Genomic DNA, 14,022 nt, shown 5'->3' with positions numbered 1-14,022 from the left:
GGCCTCAGGAACTCGCCAGCCTCGGGTTAGCGCGGCAGCCGCTCCACTAAAATTCACCGGACTGTCCGGTGTGCACCGGACTGTCCGGTGTGCCTGCGGCGCCAACGGCTCCCTGCGGTGCATTTATTGCGCGCGCAGCGCGCGCAGACGTCAGGCACGACCATACCGGTGCACCGGACATCAAACAGTACATGTCCGGTGTGCACCGGACACCCAGGCGGACCCACAAGTCAGAAGCTCCAACGGCTAGAATCCAACGGCAGTGATGACGTGGCAGGGGCACCGGACTGTCCGGTGTGCACCGGACTGTCCGGTGCGCCATCGAGCAGACGCCTCCAGCCAACGGTCAAGTTTGGTGGTTGGGGCTATAAATACCCCAACCACCCCTCCATTCATTGCATCCAAGTTTTCCACTTCCCAACCACTTACAAGAGCTAGGCATTCAATTCTAGACACATACAAAGAGATCAAATCCTCTTCAATTCATCACAAAGCCCTAGTGACTAGAGAGAGTGATTTGCCGTGTTCATTTGAGCTCTTGCGCTTGGATTGCTTCTTTTCTTTCTCACTTGTTCTTGAGATCACAACTTCATTGTAATCAAGGCAAGAGGCACCAATTGTGTGGTGGCCCTTGCGGGGAAGTTTTGTTCCCGGCTTTGATTTGAGAAGAGAAGCTCACTCGATCCGTGGATCGTTTGAGAGAGGGAAGGGTTGAAAGAGACCCGGCCTTTGTGGCCTCCTCAACGGGGAGTAGGTTTGCAAGAACCGAACCTCGGTAAAACAAATCTCCGTGTCTCACTTGCTTATTCGCTTGGGATTTGTTTTGCGCCCTCTCTTGTGGACTTGTTCCTTATTACTAACGCTAACCCCGGCTTGTAGTTGTGTTTATATTTGTAAATTTCAGTTTCGCCCTATTCACCCCCCCCCTCTAGGCGACTATCAGTTCGCCGTCTTCCGGGTCCTAGCCCGAGTCCGAGCCCTGGGGTCGGGCGGAGCGGAGTTCGCCGTCTTCCGGGTCTTAGCCCGAGTCCGAGCCCTGGGGTCGGGCGGAGCGGAGTTCGCCGTCTTCCGGGTCTTAGCCCGAGTCCGAGCCCTGGGGTCGGGCGGAGCGGAGTTCGTCGTCTTCCGGGTCTTAGCCCGAGTCCGAGCCCTGGGGTCGGGCGGGGCGGAGTTCGCCGTGGCGCCTTTGGCGAGGCTTGACTGCCTGTCAGACTTACTCTGTCGAGTGGCGCTGCAGTCGGAGTGGCGCAGGCGGCGCTGTCCTTCTGTCAGACTGGCCAGTGGAGCGGTGGAGTGACGGCGGTCACCTCGGCTCTGCCGGAGGCGCGTGTCAGGATAGAGGTGTCAGGCCTCCTGTGCGTTAAATGCCCCTGCAATTTGGTCAGTCGGTGTGGTGATTTAGTCAAGGTTGCTTCTGAGCGAAGCCAAGGCCTTGGGCGAGCCGGTGATGTGTCCGCCATAAAAAGGGGGCCCCGGGCGAGACGGAAGTCTCTCGAGGTCGGCTGCCTTCGGCCGAGGCTAGGCTCGGGTGGAGCGTGATCGAGTCACTCGTGTGGACTGATCCCTGACTTAATCATGCCCATCAGGCCTTTGCAGCTTTATGCTGATGGGGGTTACCAGCTGAGAATTAGGCGTCTTGAGGGTACCCCTAATTATGGTCCCCGACAGAGGCGCTCCGCTATAATTCACCGGACTGTCCGGTGTACACCGGACAATGTCCGGTGCTCCAAGAATGAAGCGTCTCTGAACTCGCCAGCTTCGGGAATTCGCTCCGCTATAATTCACCGGACATGTCCGGTGTGCACCGGACTGTCCGGTGAGCCAGCGAAGCAACGACTACTTCGCGCCAACGGTCACCTGCAGAAGCATTAAATGCGCGCCAGAGCGTGCAGAAGTCAGGCACGCGCAAAGTGGCGCACCGGACACTCTACAGTACATGTCCGATGTGCCACCGGACATCCAGGCGGGCCCAGCAGTCAGAGCTCCAACGGTCGGAACCCAACGGCCTGGTGACGTGGCTGGCGCACCGGACAGTGTCCGGTGACGCACCGGACTGTCCGGTGCACCATGCGACAGCAGCCTCCACCAAACGGCTAGTTTGGTGGTTGGGGTTATAAATACCCCCAACCACCCCACATTCAAGTCATCTAAGTTTTCCAACTTCCAACCACTTACAAGAGCTAGGCATTCAATACAAGACACACTCAAGTGATCAAATTCTCTCCCAATTCCACAAAAGCTTTAGTAACTAGTGAGAGTGATTTGTAGTGTTCTTTTGAGCTCTTGCGCTTGGATTGCTTTCTTCTTTCTCATTCTTTCTTGTGATCAATACTCACTTGTAACCAAGGCGAGAGACACCAATATTGTGGTGGTCCTTGCGGGGAAGTTTTGCTCCCGGATGATTTGAGAAGAGAAAGCTCACTCGGTCCGAGGGACCGTTTGAGATAGGGAAAGGGTTGAAAGAGACCCGGTCTTTGTGACCACCTCAACGGGGAGTAGGTTTGCGAGAACCGAACCTCGGTAAAACAAATCTGCGTGTCACACTCTTTATTCGCTTGCGATTTGTTTGTCACCCTCTCTCGCGGACTCAATTATATTTCTAACGCTAACCCGGCTTGTAGTTGTGATTAACTTTGTAAATTTCAGTTTCGCCCTATTCACCCCCCTCTAAGCGACTTTCAAACCTCGCGCCTCATGCGTCATCGTCGCTACTCACACGTCGAGAGGGTGACGCTTGCTCGCCGGTCTTGGAAGTGCCGCCGTCTCGAGGCCCCGGGGACACCGTCGCTTGCTCGCACAAGGGCCCCGCTGTCGCTCGCCCTCTGAATCAGGGAGTCACCGCCACTACTCCGGATCGAGGAACCGCCGCCACGCGCATCGAGGTGAGGTCAGGGAGCCGCGGCCACCGGCTGGTGGTCCACCATCGCGCACGCTCTCGAGCAACCGCCATCGTCGCACGCGTCGTCGCTAATGAATCGATGTGAAGCGTAAAAAACTGAACCCTAACACTCCAGATCTTGTTTTATAAACGTCTGGACATGTCCGACTCGACCGGATTGTACCGTCCGACCTGGGCTTCCTCTAATTATTGGAAGCCAGGGCTCTTAATTAATATATATATATATATATATATATATATATATATATATATATATATATATATATATATATATATATATTATACATATATATATATCAGAACTTCGATATTAGTTCTGTCTAGAGTATAAAAGCTATATCTTTAAAAACTACTTACAATTTAAAATAAAGAGAGTAGCAATTAAAATCTCATTTTCTGTACAAATTTTATTTTTTCCATGAAAAACTTAGTCATAGTGTCTCGGCATAATTCACTAAGGGCTCCAATTTAAAAAACCCATTTTATAAATGTGCCATTTTTTATGTATAAGATAGCAGTAAAATCTAATGTTGAAGAGCATGTCAATCGTCCAAAATGTCACATTTACAAACTGATGTGCTTGAGAGACAATTGCTTAAGGGAGTATTTGAATGCACTAGAGCTAATACTTAGGTGGGCTAAAAAATACTAGTGGAATTAGCTAGCTAACAAATAGATAGCTTAACTATTAGCTAATTTACTAAAAATAATTAATAGCTGAACTATTAGCTAAATGTTTTCAACTAATTTTAGTAGCTAACTATTAGACCTAGTGCATTCAAACATGATCTAAGCTGCTCAATTGTATGCACACTGCATTATAATGCCTTGCGATCTTACATTTCTGATTTCTGGAAAGTGAACTTGACACACAACTCAATTCATGCAACCACCTTGCAGAAGAAAGCTGGGTGATGTCAACATAAATAAGTATATATACTATATATGTAGATAATAGACCTCTGTAGGCAACTTACACATTCCTTTAGGGCAGTTTCCCGAAAAAATTGTCTGATCTCAGAAAACTATGGCCAAAGAGAAACAGAAAAGGGAAATTCTCACAACTCCAACCTAAGAACCCAGTGCATTATGAGCAACTATCAAATAGGGTGTACAACCTTTGCATACAGGTAGGTCCTCAAGACTGAACAGCCAGCCTTTGTAGGTGCTCACAGAAGACCTGGAAGCTAACATCATCGGTGAAAATGATGTCAGAACCAGGAGCAACATCATGAGCTGAGTTATATGTGGCCGATGGATTCAGCTTAGCCAACAAAAACCTTGCCTGCAAAGATTTGTATGATATGCGACGTTAATAGGTTGAAGGCACTTGCTTCACCAATGTAAGGAATTTTGCACAAAATAATATCACGTGGGGAGAATCCAGGTAATTTACAAGATGAAAAGGGTACTAATTTTCGAAGCATTTGTTGAATGTTTGCAACATGAAGGTGGCAGAAAGCAAATGCAACATAAAGCGTGTAAAAATCACAAACCTGCGAGCCATGTTGGTCGCAGACAACTAGTCTTGGAACTGGAAATCGACCCTTTATTATCATTTGTGCCTCCTCATGTGGTGCTTGTAATAGTTGTGCAAATTGCTAAAAAAGTGAACAGAAAGCATCAGAATGTGAGAACACTTAGATTGTGTGCACATCAGCCCTGAAAAAGAATGAAAAACAATACATGCAACCACAATGTGTTCTCATAAATGACAGCACGTAAGGCCATTAGTGTGAAACCAGCACGACAGTGGCTTCCAACTTCTAGCAAAAATGCACTCCATAAAAAAGAACATAGCTCTCAGCATCAAAACATGGGATCAGGCTAGTAATAAAGGAACATGGTCTCAGGCTAGTAATAAAGGGAAGGAATTGTTGTGGATTATTCTAGTTACCTCATGCTCAGGTTGGTTCTGATAACCCATGTTTCTCCACTGAGCAATTGTCATTCCGTGAAAAATGACAACACTAAAGTACGCATCAAGTAGCAGTATACGATCTGCTGCTATTGATGCCACATCTAGAAATACCGGAGATGGAGGTGAATCAAAAGAAAATGATATCAAGGAAGGCTGGATCATGGCAACCGAGTTAGTGATACTCTCACGATTGAGTAACATCCTGAAATAAGCTGTCTCATCTGGACTGTTATTGAAAACCTGTAACATAAAATCTGATAGTATTAGTGGGGCAAAAACATTTTCAGTACATAGGGTGAAAATGCATGCCAGCTCACCTGAACAAATTGTGAACGCCGAAGATTAAACATAAACTGAGGGAACAATGAGAAATTTGAATGCAGGCTAAATGAAGAGGGATCATCCTTCCGGTAATCCCCAAATCTTGAACAAAGACGTATGAGAGATCTATCAAGCCACCGGGTTGCATCGAACTCTTCCTACAAATATAAAAATAAAATGTTAATGTCATGTTTCAATTTCTAAGCATACATTTTTTATCAATCACAAAAGGACAATGGCCCAAAACATATCTTTAGACTATCTCCAGAGGTTCGCGTAAAATAGGGGACGCAGAGTGAAGTTTGAAATAGAGGATCAGATAGGGGGATTGAATACAGGATCTGCTGGAGATAGCCGCGGAAATCAGTCAGATATTGATGATAGGTGACAACCAAATTTCCCAATGCAAAACAGAACGTACCCCAGCCATGGAACAATACAGTTCGAATTGAAAAAGAATGAATGGCAATTCCAGTTGGCACATTTGTGACGATAACAAGGTTAAGAATTTTGGTTATGTTCAAATTTGTCAAACAAGTTCACAATTCAAACCAGCTTGAGTAAGAATCATTCCCACTGGTTAAAGACTGAACTGGTGTCGGCCATGGTTAACATTGTTTGATAAATGCAAATCTGGACTTCTAGACCTCTGGTCTTAATTCAGAGGGCCCTACACAGTACTCTAACAGCTCCTTGAATAATAAAGTAATATATAGCAAATAGAGTGGAGCGGAAACATGTGTACTGTTTAAAGAAAAGATTGTAGTCAACATTCCTACTTCCCAGACTGCCCAAGTCTGTAACTCATAGAAACATGACAATATATATTTTAAACCAAAAATAACATAGAACAAAAAAAGGACTAGTATGTGCCTAGTAGAATGCCGATTAGATAACAGAAGGACCAATACACGACTGTTACTGCTTTATAACAGCATTAAATGTTTAACATATTGCTCAATTCAAGTGCACCAAAAGTTTACCTCCATCTCCATTTTCAAAGAGATGTATCTTGCCAACACAACAGCTGCAGTTTCCTGGTCAAAACCTTCAACTAATTCCTATTTGAAAAAAAAAAAATCGGTCAAGTCAAAATGCACAATGCTGGCACTTACCACTTCTTGCATATCATCCAAGAAAGTCCAATATATTCACACAAAACTGAATCAATACTCCACATGAATAAGCAGGTGCAGATTTGTTTGAATAGAATATCATAACAAAAAAAAGAAACTATGAAATCGTTGTATATTACCATAAAAAAGATATACATGTAGTAAAAGTAAAGTACTATCTATCCAGCATGAGCATAACACTTAATAAGTACAGACTAGGATATTATAACAAAGAAAATTGCAAAGAAAACACCTCACATGGGATAATTTGGGCCCTAGCGCAAAATGCTAGTGAGGTCATGCATTGAAATGCCACGAGCCAGTCTTTTCATTTGCAGTTGCAGCATGCGTTTCATAAAAATACCACTTCTATAGTTCATGTTCAAAGAACCAAAACATTAATCACCAAGTACGTTCCGTGAAATATTGAGCTGTATTTATAGAAAATAATGTACCACAAAACTAAATATTCGATGTGAACACTCCAGGTTAAAGCTAGTTGATGCAAGTTTGTTCCCGTGCATCGATTATGCTTGTTCACCATGTATTATGAACAAATATTGACGGTGTATAAAGCTTGTCACGTGAATGGTGATTGCTTTGGGGGAAGCTCTAAAATTTTTGAGTATGAACTTTAAAAAAAACTCGACCTGTGGAGGGTAAGACAGCCCCTGGCCATTATATTAAGAAGAAGACCTCACGCAGGTCGAGAAAACCCTCGAACGCCTGCCCCACCCATACACAGTGGCACCGTAACCCATGTGAGAAACGACCACGATCGGGACCGGGCCTTAGACCTGTGCTTTGGCATGGGAGTATGGGACGGACGAGGGGGGGTTTAACCACAGCCTGAAATTTGCTCCCACGGGGAGTCAAACCCAGGACCTGAGGAGTGCTACTCAGGGTGTGTTTGGTTTGGCTTTTGGCTTTGGCTTTTGTCCCCTAAAAGCCAAAAGTCAAACCAAATGGCTGAATCTGGAAAGCAGCTTTTTCTAAAAGCCGACTTTCCTGTAGTGCAAAACTGAAAGCACCTCTAGACCTGCTTTTAGCAGCTTTTAGGTGGAACTGTGAAAATATATATGGAAGAATTTTTAGCGACTTTTAGTGGTTTCACCAAACGATTTTTAGTTTTTTAGCAGTTCACAGCCCACAGCAGCTTTTTTCACAGCTCACAGCCCACGGCAGCTTTTTTCACAGCCACAGCCCAACCAAACAGACCCTCAGACTGCCTAACCAACTCGGCTAGAGGCCCTTTCATATTGAGTTTGAACATTTAGAACACTGAACCTGATCAAGACTGTTATCAAGCCCTCATTGCCAAAAAAACGGTGGAATCAGAACCTCAAAACTGAAGTGACATATGTGGAGAGTTTGGCAATTTTCCCTAGTAACAACTTAAGGTAGAAGAGAGTATACCATCACAAACAAAGCAGATAAGAAATTTTAAAGCTAACCTCGGTATTAGTGGAACCATCTACCCATTTCCTGCATATCGTAGTAACTCTTATCCTCATTTGACCTTCTGGGTGTTGGTAACTACAAAAGAATCAGCACATTTAGCATATTGAGTCATTCTTAGATCAAAGGTGGCAAAAGAGTAAATACCTTGTCACAAATTGTATATACAAATGGGGATTTTGGTTTCCTGGCTGGCTCGATCGTTCACTCGGTGAGACATCAAAAAATACTGTAAGAGAAGTATTTCTATCGAGACCACACATTTTCCATGCTGATGTATTTCCTTGACCGACAACTGTGTCAGAGCACATGGCTCCTTTCTGTGAGAGAGGTGCAAACATCAAGCCAAATTTTAATATTAATGCCACCAATTTAAAGAACACTGAGAACACAATACAAATAGATGTACCTTCTCCAAAGATGTGCATGGTCCAATAATACCTTGGACTTTAATATCTTTTGAACAGTTTATTTCAATTATGCCACTGCAGAACAAAACAAACCATGAATAACTGCATTTTAGGAGTTATCAAAATGATATCACAAAATGACAAAGCAGTTGTTCTGAATTTTGTATATAAAGTAGTATGCGAGCTTATAAGACTAGTCAAAATAACACCCAGTTTATGGGACCTTATGGTTCTCTATAATTATGGATTTGCCGGCTTTTGAGAAGCAATTCTATTGGGTTTTCTTTTTTACTTCTAACTGTTAAGTGTTGTTTCCTTTATGAAAGCAAAACCTATGATACAAAAGAAACATATTTGTGGCCACTTCAACTTCTCCATGGAAATGCTTTCAGAAAAAGCCCCCGAAAAATCACCCAGCATGTTGTACGGGTTTATGTCAAGTCTATTGATTTTGTATGCACAAAAGACAATTCAGTTCCACCCCGATACTCCACTACCAATTTGTAATAAACACAACTAATTTATGTTAGGAAAACTGTCAATCAATCACCTAATTGATGTACCTAATTAATTGAAGAAAATAGCAGGCTCGAATAATTTATGCAGTTCACATAATCAGCTGTTTCTCTTTCGCATGGACAATGGACCAGAAATAGAGCAATTGGATGTTACCTATGGTTATAATAAACCCAAAACATAACACACTGTCCAGTACTGCAGTATAATCAAGTTGGTTAGAAATCTCATTGCTGCTCTTCTTTTATATAGTTTGCATTATTTTTGCACCATTTGCACTCCTAAAGACATGATTTTGTTTGTCCCAGATTCCAAATAGGCAAATATTAACTTCTATTTTTTTCTGAATCAAACAGTTCAAAATAATTTAGATCTCAAACAACAAACCCAAATCAACTAAAAATAATGAAACAACTTGGTCGGTGGGGAAAGACTGCCCCCGCAGTATTGCACTAAGAAGAAGCTCTTAGTCAAACCAACAAACAGAACCTCTGAAGCCGGTTTCGCCCTCAAGGTCACACAACAAACCTGGACCGATCACAACCTTCTGGGCTTGCAGTTACCCCCTGGTAAGAGGGCCAAACCAACCATGTTCACCAAAGGGGGCTTACCTCTATTTTTTCAGGTGTTAGCTATGGGATCTACTGTGATTCTCCAGGAGATAAAAGTAAATATTGATAAATCATGATACAGATCAACCCACACCTATCAACTTAAGAAGGATATGTAAACACGAAAGAAAAAATGAGAGGCAGAAAACGCACTTGAAAGAAAGTCCTAGAGACTGTTCACCTCCCTCAAAAATGCGTTTGAAAGAATCCTTGAATACGGAATGCCCAAAACTTTCAGACAAGACAACAAGGCCACCTGTTCTCTCAATAGCAACCTTCATCTCAGCTAGCCCAACCTGTTAGCATTGCAAATATTAACCAAGATAAAAAAAAGACATCAGATCAAGTAACATGTCTAGCAGGAATAAAAAATAAGAACCAGGTGTAGAAGAGAGAAATCCATAGTATAACCCTCGCATGGAGTTAACATTTTGTTAATTTATACTCCCTCTGTTCCATAATAAAATTCGTTTTGGCCTTTTGACAGATTCATGTAACAATTGATGTATGTGTTTTGTAGAAGTGTCTAGATTCATCATCATCCATTTGAATATAGACATAAAAATCAAGAGCTAAAATGAATACTAATTTGGGACGGAGGGAGTATTAGGTATTATAAATTGTGCACTTTTTGCTGACGGAACACACAAGCTCCCAAACACACCAGCAAACTTATTAATATAATTTGATTGACTGATATTGTCTTGCTTAGTTGGATTTACATCAATATTAAACAAGCACTAACAGATAGATGTCAATGAACAAGGACTGACATGAAAAGCAAACAAGAGAACCATATCTAATGTCAGTGTTATAAGCTTATGCATTGTTGCCCAATTAATGAAGGGGAAAATCCACTTCTGTTTTTTAGATAATGTTTGTAAAATATTTCTCTGCCTAATGACATTTTTCCTTTTTAATCTCACATAAGTCATGTCTTAAGGTTGCCTCTTGCCGTCCAGGGAAGCTGGCACTTTCCTTTATTAAGGCAAGGGAAGGTCGAGGTTGACATGGTAAGAGACGGTAAAAGAAGACTAAGAATATACCCAAAGATTTAGCCTTGAATAGAAGCGAATGAAAAACAGCTACCCACGTGCCTGAACCTTGAGTTATTGCTAGTATTGGGTTTCAACTCTAACCAACCCCAACTTGCTTCGGACTAAAAGGCTTTGTTGATGTAGTGGTATTGCCTATTCTAGAGCTGGAAAAAAAGCTCGAGGCTCGCGAGCCTCGAGTGAGCCGAGCCGAGCCAGATTTTCAAGCTCGTTGGTGCAGCGAGCCGAGCCGAGTCAGCTCGTTACGGACCTATGCTAAAATAATCAACCTATAGAATAATGGTGGATATTGGATAATTTTATAGATATTTGACTCGTTCCTTAGCCTTTAATGATGAATATATGACAACTTATAATTTAGATTACTTAAAATGTTGAATGACGATTATATATTTCACATTAAGTCACTATATAATGCAATATTATTTATCAAGGATTCAAGGTGCATCTCGCGAGCTGAGTCGAGCCTCCTCATTCAGCTCGTTGAGTGGGCGAGCCAAGCCGAGCCAAGCTCAGCTCATTTCCAACCCAAGTTTGTTCTGCGTTCCGTCAAACTTTTGTAATGTTGTTGCTTCTGGTAATCAAATTTGGTTTCAACCATGATGGAAAAGATGTTATGTTTTAAGTCTTAAAACTTGTGACGATTGAAGAAATTGTGCCCTATGTTATGAAATATTTCCATTTTTTACCATTTGCAAGGATCTTTCGTATCTCAGGATTAAACTAGCTTCAGTTGACTCCCAATGTAAAACTTAATTAATACTACCTCCATGCCAATTAGAAAATGTTTTGGCTTTTCTGATACATAGTAAAAGCAATGTATCTAGAAAAGCCAATACACCCTATAATTTGGGACGGAATAGAATCTTTAGGGAATTAAAAATCTGTTGAACAAGAACAATATATTCATCAAGATTAGAATTCAATTAAACAATCTAGTTATCCATCAATTCAGTTTACGACCAGAATCCAAATATCCAATATTCGATCAACTATAATCAAAAATCACTGGGAAACAAATTCAGGATTTTCTCTTCTGTTTATAAACTAATGAAAATAGAAATCTTGATGCAAATGCAAGCATAAACAACCTTAAACAATGTGCTAAACAAACCTGATCGAGAGCAGAAGCAAAAACATCTAACACGTGACCTTGACTGACCAACTGCTTAGCAAGACCATCATAAAATTTAACTGCTTTCTGGAAGTGAGGAGCTGCATCCTTGTCAAGATCCTTATGTGATCTAACTGGTTCTGACAAATCTTTTGAAACAATCTGCACTCACGAATACAGTATTAGAAAGACTTTAAAAGAATTATGAACAATAAATAGAGAAAAATTCTGCTATGAACAGAGGAGCATGATAAATTCCATATTGCATACAAAAGCTAGGCTAAATGCACATCAGGCATGACAACCGACAAAGCATAAATATTTTTCAACTTTTAACGTCTTAATCAAGCCAACATTCATGTACTTGAAAACTTCACAAGAATCACAAAATTGTAACGCAATTATGTTAATGTAGATCAATATAAGGAGTAAAATAGGAGTGATCTTTACCATTCCAGGTCCCTCAGTACACGGACCACCTAGCAATGCGATGATCCTTGCACCTGTTCCAGGCATGCAAGCACCAAGTAACCCAGCAGCTACACTGAGCGCAACACCAGTGCAACGGATCGCACGGTTCCCAGCCTCGACTGGCCATTGGTCAGGCTGCAACTCGTCCAGCAACTGCATGGGACAAGGAACTACATCAGCTTCCAGTAAACCCAAGTCCAACGAGATCAAAACCAAAATCCCTTACCGTGCTGAGAGCAATCTCACAATCTGACACCGGGAGCAGGAACCTGTTGACCCCGGCCGTGGACGGCGGATGCATCCCATTCACCTGTGGCCCGCCCGGTTGCTGTGGCATCTTGGGGAAGCCCGGCCGCCCAGCACCCGCCAGGCCAAGCTGATCCAAAATCTGGTCCTTAGAGATCTCCTTGGTCCCCCGGAAGACGTAGATCTTGCTGAGATCGGAGAATCCGAGCTCGTGCAGGTGCACCTGCGTGCCGAAGGTGACGAGGCCCACGAGTGCGTGCTCCGGCAGGAGCGCGACGGCCTTCCGCATGGCCATCTTAACGTACTCCAGCTCCTCCTCGATGACGCAGGTGTCGATGACGAAGAGAAATACGGGCGGCGGGGGCGGCGGCGCGCCGCCTACCCCAGGGATGCCGGCTCCGCCGACGATGTAGTCGACGGTGGAGCACTGCGGGAAGAGCTCGGCGGGGACGTTGGACTCAGATATGGCAGCATAGTGCGGGGGAAAGTGGTTCCGGGAGAAGCAGAGCGGGCAGATCCAGATCTTGGCAGCGAAGTCTACGCGCGCGAAGGGGTTGAGGAGCGCGGAACAGGGAGGCTTGCAGCGGAGCGGAGGGTAAGGGAGCGGCGGCGGGGATGCCGCGGAGGGATCCGGGACGCGAGTGGGCGAGATGGTGGCGGCGAGCGGCACGACGCAGCGGCTGGCCTCGACCTTTGACCGTGGCCAGGTATTCCAGGTGAGCCGCACGGAGTCAGGGCCGTCCGGGTCGGCGGCCGCGGCCGGAGCCGCGGAAGGGTCGGCGGCCGACATCGGGTGCGGCGAGCGGCGGGGAGGGCGGATCGGGGCAGGAGGGAGGAGGACAGGAGGTGGTGATGCCCGCCGGACGCTGCGCGTGCGTGCGCGCTGGTGTGTTGCTTTGGCTTCGTCGTTCTCGTTCGCGTGTTGCCTCTTCGCTGTCCGGCTATATGTTTTTTCAATGGAAATTCTATTTAATACCTTATTTAACTGCGTAAATAAATATCATAATCCTTGTAGGGTACGATTTATTACCCTTTAATATTATGTCCTTACCCTTTTAATTATTATTATAATCTCTATCCCTACTACTCTATATGACGCTACTCTACAATAGCCTCACCATGCCCCGTCTCCGCATATCTCGCATCTGTCCCGCTCGATGGAAGGCGCGAGTCCTCCCCGGCCGTAAGCCCGTAATCCTCGTCGGCAACCCCGCGTGTTGTCAATCCCCCCGCGATCTTCTCTACCTTGGACTTCCCGATACTCTTTCGAACATAAGCTTCCTTTTATGATGCTCACGGCTTAAGTATTGCGATGCACTTCTTGCATCATTTCCGGCGTCATCTCTTCTACTTGGGCAGACTTGTTCATACATATATTAACAATCTCTCAAAGACTAGTATGCACACCGATTAAATGTGACTTCACCTTGTCAGCCCACTCGACATAGTTCAACTCACTGAGAGTTGAAAGCTTTCCGAAGGGCGCCGAAGAGAAGTTGGGAACAAAATTACGAGAATAATCGAAGTGAACTCGGTTGAACTCGTTACCTTTACTCTTGGTGGAAGATTCCTCGGTGTTGAGACTTACCTCACTCATCACCTTTGACACCAAAAGTTCAACCAAGTCGTCGTTGTATTCTATTTTTTCCATTTCATTTATCTTCGTCGGCCTTTTTTCTTGATTCTTCTTCTTCGTCTTTTTTCTTTATTCTTCTTCTTCGGTCTTTTTCTTTGTGTCCTCCTCTTTCATCTTGAGGAACATCATCTCGACAATCTTCTTGGCGAGGTCGAGGACCTTGGAGTCCATTTCCTCGTTGGTGGATATGGTTGGGATTTCCTCGAGAAGATGATCCACATGGTCCATTTGAGTCGACATGATCGTTTC

General features: G+C 44.0%; 1 protein-coding gene across 1 annotated transcript; it reads right to left on the bottom strand.

Annotated features, from left to right (window-relative positions):
- Positions 1 to 3,779: 3,779 nt before the first annotated feature.
- Positions 3,780 to 13,087, bottom strand: LOC103652905 (protein transport protein SEC23). Its single transcript, XM_008679894.4, has 12 exons — positions 12,118 to 13,087; positions 11,871 to 12,044; positions 11,421 to 11,582; positions 9,405 to 9,547; positions 8,124 to 8,199; positions 7,862 to 8,034; positions 7,711 to 7,792; positions 6,125 to 6,202; positions 5,138 to 5,299; positions 4,797 to 5,060; positions 4,396 to 4,500; positions 3,780 to 4,184 (listed from the first exon to the last, which is right to left on the bottom strand). The coding sequence occupies exons 1-12, from the start codon at positions 12,925 to 12,927 to the stop codon at positions 4,038 to 4,040; spliced, it is 2,376 nt and encodes a 791-aa protein (XP_008678116.1). The 5' UTR covers positions 12,928 to 13,087; the 3' UTR covers positions 3,780 to 4,037.
- Positions 13,088 to 14,022: the final 935 nt, after the last annotated feature.

Source organism: Zea mays, chromosome 4 (assembly GCF_902167145.1).
Source record: "Zea mays cultivar B73 chromosome 4, Zm-B73-REFERENCE-NAM-5.0, whole genome shotgun sequence".
NCBI lineage: Eukaryota > Viridiplantae > Streptophyta > Magnoliopsida > Poales > Poaceae > Zea > Zea mays.
The sequence above is the reverse complement of the archived record's forward strand: the minus strand, read 5'-3'. Positions and strand labels throughout refer to the sequence as shown.

What these genes read in the sequence shown, in the direction of transcription:
- LOC103652905 (XM_008679894.4), bottom strand. Translation starts at nt 12,927, where the DNA reads ATGTCGGCCGCCGACCCTTCCGCGGCTCCGGCCGCGGCCGCCGACCCG. An exon ending in GTACTGAGGGACCTGGAATG is followed by an intron (nt 11,583 to 11,870) that starts GTAAAGATCACT and finishes TCGTGAGTGCAG; the next exon opens with ATTGTTTCAAAAGATTTGTC. An exon ending in GGCGTTCACAATTTGTTCAG is followed by an intron (nt 5,061 to 5,137) that starts GTGAGCTGGCAT and finishes TTTATGTTACAG; the next exon opens with GTTTTCAATAACAGTCCAGA.